Source organism: Caretta caretta, chromosome 4, assembly GCF_965140235.1.
Source record: "Caretta caretta isolate rCarCar2 chromosome 4, rCarCar1.hap1, whole genome shotgun sequence".
Lineage (NCBI taxonomy): Eukaryota > Metazoa > Chordata > Testudines > Cheloniidae > Caretta > Caretta caretta.
Genome location: NC_134209.1, coordinates 103,103,774 through 103,114,242, shown reverse-complemented (window position 1 = coordinate 103,114,242; position 10,469 = coordinate 103,103,774). Strand labels below are relative to the sequence as shown.

The window sequence follows — 10,469 nt, the reverse complement described above, 5'->3', positions numbered from 1 at the left end:
GCAAGCTGCCTAAACTGTCAATATTTTATGTTACAACTCCAGTAATTAAACTATAGAAGGAGAAATTTTATAGCTGTACATCAGCAGGTAAAAGTTAGAGCTACTACAGGTTTTCAAGTATGACTTTTACCTTTACAGTGCTGGAACGTTAAAATAAACTATGCCAAATCACAGGTCACGTATTACTGTTAAATTGAAAACCAATCTCCTTTGTAATAGTAAATTCTGATTACAGAGAACACAGAAGAGTACAAAGAGTAATATGTTTAAGCAAAGATTGATATGGACATACAAACTTGGGAAAGTTTCTAAATTGTGAACGCTTCCCTTTTAGAATTGTCCTAAACATTTACAAAATGTGTTCTGCATAAGAATTTGAGTAGTCATTACTGATCTATAATTTCCTTCCTCAGGATATTTGGTTTTACTGCCAAATAAAAAAAGCACTTTAAAAATGTTTTAACTTTACTAGCATCTCTGGCAAATCAAAGCCTTTGCTATTCCCTAAAGCAGAAAGGACATCTGAAATAAGAGAGTACCATTTGTATCAGACTATGGAAGTCCTCTGAGTAGTTTGTATAACCATAGCCAAAACACAACTACGAAACTTGGCAAAACTTTTACAGTTACTGCTATATCTTTTAAGCCACCAGTCTACGTAATTAAGGGTCTTTCACAATTCCCAACAGTAATATCAGACTTACAATTCAAATATTGCATGATTCTGTCTATTACAAATTGCATCAATTCAAGTAAAAAAACAGTAGTGTCTAAAGGCTATGACTTAAGAAATAAAACAGTTTATTACATTTTAGAGAAGTAAATTTTTATTACTCTGGACTTCGGTAGAGGTTTCGTTACAAAGCAATGTGCAATGTGCAACAAGTAACAAGGTCACTAGGCTTTTCCATACTAACACGGAGCCAGTCACTGGCACTTATATGAAGATTTGCTCTCACAATAAAAAGGAAAATTACATTTGGATAAAAGAAAACAATCAAGTTAACATGGCACTGATTAGCTTTTTTTGACTTTGTCAAAACAGTATGTGAACTCATGGTGCAATGGTATTAATTACATATTATGGAGGCATTGTTTGCAGCACCATTGTTAAGGCTGAAGTGAGTTTCATCCCTGAAACTCTCACACTATCCTTCAAAGAAGCTTTCCATTTACCATTGGCCCTTTTTGTAAGCCTAAACCATTCAGCTCCCACTATCCATATCACCATTCTGACCTGTGGCTTGTCTATTAAAATTTCTGGTTTCTGAAAGATTTCTCTGCCATATTCAGTAGCTGATTGATCTGCATTATATTGTCAGTCTCTGATTTTCAAATTTACCTAAAATTCCTCTAATGGCTTTTGTGCCTGTCCAGGTCCTACTTCCATACATTAGAATATTTTCAACTTGGTTCTTTTTAAAACAAACAAACAAAAAAACCCCACAAACTTGACAGAGCTACTTTCAAAGCCTCCCACAGTGTGCAGTCCTATCTATATCCCCTAATCTTTGAACAAGTCACTTAATCCTTGCCAGAAGGGGGCCACAGTTAGCTTGGTCTTTTCAGACTGCAAAAGGTAAATATGTTCTGAGCCTGTTCCTTCGTATTTTGCACCTGTTTTACATATTAATATTTCCTTTAAGGTTGCAAGAGCTGCAGAAAGATTTTCTAGAAAATGGTAAGATATGACAGAGTGACAGGAATAAAAACAGACTAAGTTTTATTCAACTCCCATTTAAGTCAATGGCAGTCTTTTAATTAACTTTGCAGATTTGTGGCCTTCTCCAGTTCCAGTGAAGTAGATTGGAATAATCCAAGAAAGTTCTTAAAACAAAAAGAACAATTTTAAACTGGATCCTAAAATATGTGGGTTTTGAATTTTTAAGGTTGCAAGTTATGTGGTCTTGCTTTTTTTTGTGGGTTTTGCCTCTCTGTGTGTGTGTGTGTGAAGCTGGGTCATTGAAGTCAGAGAAGTGAGTTACAATAGTCAAGATGAGATATAGAGGAGGTTTCAGAAGAGGTGGAGTTGAGGCACTGGATTATTCAGTAAATGTTGCAGAGAGACAGGTACATTAGTAGACAGGAGGAGGAAATTTCAGAGCAAAGGACTCCAAGATTACAGAAAGTCAAATGAAAGAACTGAGTTAAGGAGGTAGATGGAGGGGATAAAACTGTGTTTGAAAATGCTCCTCTTGCCCCCAAGAAAGCACTTTCAGATACCTAGCTGAAGGAAATTGTGATAAATCTACTTATTTACTTGCTCAAGATAAGGAGAGACTGAACAGGGAAGAGTCATTAAAAGGCACAAACATGGGCTGAAAGCAGCAGAGGGAAGGAAGTAAGAGGAAAAATAATTCTGAGCCTGGAAGGCTGGTTATGTGTTTCTTGTGAGCCTGGAAATATTGGATGGGAGGATCAGAGCTGTGAAGAGGTTAGGCAGGAAGAGAGGGATTCTCAGTCTGGGGTTTATATATAGATGTATTGCGTTTCTGAGTAGGCTCGCTTGAGGGGAGCTGCGGGAATTTGGAGTCTGAGCTGGCAGGGTTGTGTGAAAGGAAATGGAGTTAACTGATGAATGAAGATTTAAGTGAACTGGTGGGCGTATGTAGGAGATAAAGGGAATTTGTGGGGCAGAGGTAGATTGGAGAGGGACAGCCTGAGGCTAGGAGAAAACAGTGAAAGTTCGGTAGAGGGATAAATATTGTCCTCCTGTCCCACCCCGCTACCCTTTAATGTAAAAATGCGTCCCAGTTTTTCACTCTCAAGTGGGGAAAAGATTGCCCCTTCTTCATACCCAACCTCCTCCTCCTATCTCCCAAGAGGATGGCTTTTCTGTAATCTCACTGACTGCAGTATCCTTATTTCCCTTCTTGAAAATCCTACCTGCATTTGGGAAGGGAAGGAAGAAATTGCTATTTGTAGCCCCTCCAGTTAATTTGGCACTAGCCAAAGAACAAGGATATGATAACCCAGAGAGAGGTGGTGGACAGAAAACAGAAAAGAATAAATTGCTTCCTGGGAATACCAAAGAAGAATCAAAGTAAGCATTAATTTACCAATACAGCTTACCTCTTTTGGACACTGATTTTTGCAGGAACTGAGAAGATCCTTTTCTTTTAAGTCAGCACAAGTTATTTTTCTATTAAAAAAGAGAAAATGTTTAACAAGGCCAAATTAAAACTAATTCAATCAAGTATAGTTATGAACACATTTAACTATATATTTTTGCGCGGCAAAGAGATAGTTTCAGCTGCCTGCATGTTGTACAAAGAGAAACTGTCTCAAATAAAAATTCTTTAAGATCAATTGACTTTATGGACAACTCAGATCACCACCATTATGCTGGCAATTTAATAACGCAATCAGCTTCTTCACTGTCAAAGCTTAAAGCAATTGTTGACGCAGCTGACTGAGAACATTTAAATTTAAAGTGCGAAGTGTTAACAAAAACAGGGAATTGTTCAAAGATATCCTGCTGGATACCCAAAACACTCAATTCAGCAGAGGTGGAAAAAAAGCCGTACTGGTTAAAAGGATACGTGGAAACAACGACACACACATGAAGCTAAAGGAATCAATGAAACATCAGTGGCCAAGAAAGTTAAAGGCATTTTAAAAAACATTAAGAACCAGAAAAGCCCTGGTCTGGTCTACGTCTATCACTAGATATAGACAGTGGAATAATAAATGTTGATGTAGAAAAGACAAATGTTTATCGATATTTTTGCTCTATACTTGGAATGAAGCAGGATGTTGTGGATGGAACAGAAAGTTTACCATCTGTAACAAAGAATAATGTGAGGTAGCATTTGTTAAAATTAAACATTTTCAAATCAACAGGCCCAGATAACTTACATCCAAGAGTTTTAAAGGAACTAATGGAGAAGCTCTCTGAATGGCTAGTTAATTTAACAAATCTTGGCAAATTGGGGCAATTACAAAGGAATGGAGGACTGCAAATGTAGTTCCAATATTTAAAAAGGGCAAAGAAGGATAACCCAAGGAACTACTGACTAGTTAGCCTGATGCTGATATCACGTAAAATAAAGTAATGCTTTATTGGGGATTCTGTTAACAAAGAATTAGAGGCTAAAAATATTAATTAATGCCAGTTAGCATGGTTTCATACAAGATATTTTTCTGATTATTATTTTTTTTGTAAACCACCCTTGGCCATAGGCTTGGTTGATACAGGCAGCTGTGTTGATACAGTGTATCTGGATTTCTCCAAGGCATTTGACTTAGTACCACATGACATTTTGATAAAACATTGCACTGTAGGGAATTAACACGGTATGCATTAGATAGATTAAAAACTGGCTTAGAGGGGTCCACCAGGAATTGATTCTTGGTACAACACTATATATTTTAATCAACAATCTAGAGGATGACATAAAAATCTCTGCTGATATTTGCAGATGACACAAAGATTGGTGGGGCAGTATATAACAGGTCACCACTAGAGGGATCTGAATTGCTTGATTAAATCATCACAATCCAACAGCCAAATGCAAATTAATATATCTTGGGAACCAAGAATGCAGGTTATACCACAGGACAGAAGATTGCCTTGGAAAGCAGTAACTCAGAGAAGGACTTAGAAGCATCATAGATAAATTGCCTCAAAATGATGTTTCAGTATAAGGCTATGGCAAAAAAAAAAAAAAAAAAAAAAAAGAATGCAATCTTTAGCTGGATTAAGAAAAGGGAATATCAATTAGAGTAGGAAAGTGATCTTGCCTCTGTACAAAGCATTGGTAAGACCAACATCAGAACTGAATATAATATCAAGAAGGTATGGAGATACTGGAGAGAGATCAAAGAAGGGGACACAAAAATGATCCGGGGGTTGAAAACAAACTTTATAATGTGAGGTTTGAAGAGCTCAGCTCACTATTGATTGGTGTCTTTAAAATGAGATTAGATATAGTTTTAAAAGTTATGTTTAATTCAGCTTCTGGGGAAAATTCTGCAGCTTGTATGCATGCACTTGGGCTGGGTAGTCGTGGTGATCTCCTTCTACCCTTGGTGTCTGAAACTGTGGGTTCCCTGTTCATCCCATTCCTTTCTGGGCCACAGAACAGGATTATCTGCATTGCCCTCATCATAACTGTAACATTTGCAGACTCTGCATTAATGTAATCACTATAATCAAATCTCAAGCTTCAGCTGGTCACTTGCAGAGGTCAGGAAAGATTTTTTTTTTTCCTCCAATGCACAATTGGCTAGATTTATTCTTCATTTCCCCCTCCATCCAGTTTTCCTCTGAAGCATCAAAGACTGGCCATAGCTGGAGAAGGGACATGCCAGATCAGTTCTCTGAGGTGGCACAGAGAATCCTTTGCAGGTGCTTTGCTGGTGTGTATTGCTCACCAACTTCTAGTTATACTGATCACCAGATTTGTGGTTGAGAAGGAATTTTCCCCCAGGTCAGACTGGCAGGTAGCTTAGAGGGTTTTCATCTTCCTCTGCAGCATAAGGTCATCCAATATTTTGAAAACAACTGGCTGAAGACCTTACTGGAACATTATTGTTGATTTTCAATAATGCTTGGAGCACTGAAGAAGTTGTTCTAGAAGACTGGGAAAAAAGCTTATATACCCATATTTAAAAAGGGTAAATGGGATGAGTTAGTTACAGGCCCATCAGCCTGACATCGATCCCACACAAAATAAATGGAATGGCTGCCATAGGATTCAATTACAGAAGAATTAGAGGGTTATATTAATGACAATCAGCAAAAGTTTATAGAAAACAGATCCTGTCAAATTAACATCAAGTTTGGTAGATAAAGTAACTAGTATTAATGTAACAGACTTCTGTAAGGCATTTGACTTGGATCACAAAACATTTTGATTAAAAAAACTTGAATACAAAATCAAGTAGGCACATGTTAAACGACTTGAGAACTGGCTAACTGGTAGGTCTCAAGGTGTAATTGTAAATGGGAAATTATCAATGAGTGGATAGGTTTCCAGGGTGGGGTCATAAGAAACACAAAAATGGCCATACTGGGTCACACCAAAGGTTCAGCTAGCCTAGTATCCTGTCTTCCGACAGTGGCCAACGCCAGGTGCCCCATAGGGAACAAACAGAAAGGTTATCATCAAGTGATCCATCCCCCATCGCTCATTCCCAGCTTCTAGCAAACAGAGGCTAGGAACACCATTCCCGCAGGGATTGGTACTTGGCCCCACACTATTTAATATTTTTATCAATGACAGAGAAAAAAATAATCAAAATAATAATTGATAAAGTTTGCAGATGTCAAAAGGTTGCGGGAGTAGTAAATAATAATGAAGAGGACAGGTCACTGACAGAAAGCAATCCAAATTGCTCTGTAAACTGGGCACAAGCAAACGTGTGTTTTAATGGAGCCTCATATAAAGTCCTATCTAGGAACAAAGAATACAAGGCCATACTAACAGGACAGGGGATGCTATCCTGGGAAACAGTAACTGAACAAAACCTGGGAGACTATGGTAGATAATCAGCTGAACCCAAGTGCAATTCCAGGGCAATGCTGTCACTTAAAGGCTTATGCAATCCTTGGATGTATAACAGGGGAATATCGAGTAAGAGTAGAGAGGACATATTTGAGTGCTACTCAAATTGTAGACGCAAAAACTAGACAGTAAGCCACAAGAGTGTTGATAAATAGGAGATGGTTCATGGAAGAGCCGCAAGAATGATTAAAGGATTGAAAAACATGCTTTATAGTGATAGTCTCCAGAAATTCAATCTATTTAGTTTAGCAAAGAGAAGGTTATGGTGTGACTTCATCACAGCCTATAAGTACCTATCATGGGGAACAAAAATTTGATAAAGAGATCTTCAATCTAGGAGTGAAACACATAACAAGATCCAGTAACTGGAAGTTGGAGAGACATATTCGGACTAGGAATAAAGGCACACATTTTTAACAATGAGGATAATTAACAATTTGAACAATCCACCACAGACATCATGGCTTCTCCACAACTGGCAATTTTAAAAATCAATGCTGGAAGTTTTTCTAAAATATAAACTCTAGTTTAAACGGTAATTCGAGAAAGTTCTATAACCTGTATTATGACTATAATCTATGAATTACAGAGTTTTAATTGAAAAGATCTTTACAGAACCTAGTAAGTCTGTGTACTACATTCATTCTAAAACTACCCAGGAGAATAAAGTCCATTTCTGGCATATGTTACCAAAAATTCAACTACATCCACAAACCAGTTATGCTCTTAACACTGTTGTAGAGTCTTAATATTTTAACTGGCAATAGTGAAACAGATCTGAATGGACAGAAAAAGAGATGGAGATTTTTTTTAGTGCTGCTTTTTCTGAGCCACCACCAATTGTGTAATCTTCAAATAAAAAATTAAAAGACCTGACCAAGAGACATTTTAAATGCCTCCTTCCAAGCAGTCATATTTCTGAATTCAAGCTTCCCCTTTATCTACTTACATGCATTCAATATACAGGTTTGTGAGTTTGCAGTGACACTTTATTTTAAGCATTTGGACACATGGTGGACATTGGTCAGGATGACAGGGCAAAATGCACGAGTGAGGGCAGCCTGGTGGTCGTGGCTTGGTACACGCCTCCTCACAGTGAGAACATTCTGGACTAGCCTAATAAAATACAAGAAAAATTATTGAACCAAACAGTTGTTTTGCTAAACATCATTTTAGTGAACTATTACATCTAGGGACAAATTTATGTAAAGAGGGAGCTTTGTTCTTCAATGAGATGTCTATCAAACTAAATACTAAAATATGTTTTTAATAGAATGGAAGGAATGCCTGCAATCGGTAGTCAAAGAGAGAGGCTCCTACGTTCCCTCCCAGACATAAAGAGGGCCACTTAAGGTTAATACTTTGAAAAACTGCCACTCAGCACTACTATATTAAGTTTGCATCATTAAAAGTAGTTAATCAGGAAATGCTAAAGTTAAGACAGCATATACAAAACTTTAACTCTGCACCCCCAGTGTATATTCATCATGATGCAGTAATCTTGTAACATACTACTTCTGAAATACATTATTTTTTCTACAACAGCTTTAAAATACACTTGTACTAATGTAAGTTTCATTATGGTCCAAAAACTACTGATTTAGTACCACGTTTTGAGGGCTGCTGAATACTGCCTCAACTATGTTACAAAGTTACAAAATCTACAAGAGCCCTAGTCAACAGGGCAGATCACATAGAGTTCGCGTTCCTTAGATGCTCATTTAGCCCTTGATTGTGCTATCAGATCCACAGGATGAGCAGATCTGACTGTACAGATGGGGCCTTAATGAGCACAGCAAAATATTTCTACACATGATCACACTCCAGTTCATAAGTTAACCAAATTAAAGAATTTCCTAAAGAATTAGGTTGTGCATTGCTCCTCCAGGAGGACTATCTTCAAGCCACATTTCAACTCCATAATGTTCTGACTGCAGGGCTGTTCAAAATAAGGTCATAAGATTTTTTCATTCATTCATTCATTCATTCAATAAGGAAAACGCCATTTCCCTCCAATCCCTCTCATTCTGCTCACACACGGTTGAGCTGTTTTCACTAACATTTAAAAGAAGTAGGCACCTCTGGGTGGTGACTAAGCATGGAAAGTGTCACCCCAAGAAGTGCACCTTCCAGTTACTCTTAACTTTCTGAAAACAGGTTGTAAGGTTGCATAACAGCCTTCTTTAATGATAGCAGGTTAACGAATAGAACAGATATTAGTACAGTGCTTTTCACCTGCAAAGTACTGAACAAACTTTAACTTGATGCAGGAAGGAGTCGTTGCTCAGAGATCAGAAAAATAAAACTAACCAGGGCTTTTATAATAAGTCTGTAGTTTTGTATCTGCCAAAGAGCAGAGAAAAAGTCCTAAAAGTAAGGGGTTAAAAACTTTATTTAAAAAAGTATTCAAAGCAAGCTTTACGATTTACTGATATTCTGCACTTTTTGCATTTCTCCCCCCTCAAACAGCAGTTTGAACAGCATTGGGATGGAAACCTACTATATAGCAGGCTGAAAAATTAGTACATCAGGATTATTGTATGATTAAAGTATGCATTTCAGAAAAAGGACAAAGACTCAATTCCACACGACATGGAGAATAATCTTTAAAAGGTTAATTTTTTTTTGTCTGTATTGTAGTGAGGTTTAAATTTATTCCAATAGGGTTATTTACTTAGCAAATTCTAATCCACGTTAGCACAGAGTCAAGGAAACAAGCACTATTTCCTTCAGTGGTTAATATAAATCTCATTACTGAACAGATAGAGATGGGCACATAAAGCAACAGCTTTACTTTCATTCATACACTAAATGTGCCACTTTTTTTTTTTTAACTTTAAAACATTTACTTTAAAACATTTGTGGAATATAACAAACAGTTAATATTTAACCTTCAGAATTTTATAATAGCATTTGACTGATAAAAAGGGTAACATTTACTTCTATTGTTCTCCGACGCCGATATCTTCCAGTTAGGCTTATTCAGATGGCCATCAACATGCCATCCAGAGAGCACTTCAAACCATATAATTTCCTAGCTGTCTTCCCTATCCAGTGGCAAGTAGATCTCAGGGAGGGGCCTATGTCTCACCAGCTGAGCTCAAAATTGAGTAATGGTGAGTAATAAGGTTTTGAGCTTGGCTAGTGAGACATAAGCCTGATCTATACACACAATATCAACTAAAGGGTGTTATTATAGACCAATTTAGTTACACTAGTGCAAACCACTACTCTTACAATCAGTTTAAACCTGGCATACGTTGGGGTTTACCTTGTGTTGGTGAATTTGCAGTTGCAAGCTAAACATCTACATAACCAGTTTTATACAGATTGGGGAGTGTCCAAATAGGGGTTTACACAGTTTTAACCTAGTTTTTTTTTTTAAAAACAGTTTTTAGTTAAATCAGTGTAACTTATGAGCACAGACAAGGCCCTATACAGATTGTTTCTTTCCAAACAGAAACACACAATTTCAGGTAAGTAATTTGTCCTCACTCCAAGAGGCAAGTATTGTTGGAGTGTTCCACTTGTGAAGATTAAAATTTTACAGTGAGCCATGAAATGCATATAGTTAAGCTAGACTCAGAACAGAGAGTAACTGAAGGAATAGAGTAATAACCTTTATAATAATTTCTTTGATGAGACATAAAACTAAGAAAGACGACAATTTATTTAAAACTTACAGGTATCCCACAAAACTAAGATTCCATTACCTCTATTGGCTCCCTGTTTTATACTTACAACAAATTCTGCACATCCTCATCATTATTGCCTTTTGAAACTCTGCCCCTCCCTTTTTTCCATTTTAAATGAGTTCTGCCCCTTCCACTCCAACAATGCTATGCAAGATCACCAGTTTGTCTATGTCCCCAAAAAGCATATTCACACTTCTTCCATGCTGCTTCTTAAATGTGGAATGATCTTCTTGAGTTAGCCCATAAACTCCTCCTCAAAACACAC

The 10,469-nt window shown here is 37.2% G+C and overlaps 1 protein-coding gene across 2 annotated transcripts in view; it reads right to left on the bottom strand.

The window, feature by feature from the left end:
• NFXL1 (nuclear transcription factor, X-box binding like 1) overlaps nucleotides 1–10,469 on the bottom strand; it is a 91,646-nt gene that overhangs the window by 17,602 nt on the left and 63,575 nt on the right. The window contains exons 17-18 of one of the 2 annotated variants that reach the window (XM_048848389.2): nucleotides 7,459–7,625; nucleotides 3,073–3,142 (exon numbers count right to left, since the gene is read on the bottom strand). The exons of the other annotated variant lie outside the window; for it this stretch is intronic. Of the exons in view, the coding sequence (XP_048704346.2) occupies nucleotides 3,073–3,142; nucleotides 7,459–7,625 (237 nt within the window). The remainder of the gene's footprint in view (nucleotides 1–3,072; nucleotides 3,143–7,458; nucleotides 7,626–10,469) is intronic. 2 annotated transcript variants of the gene reach the window in all.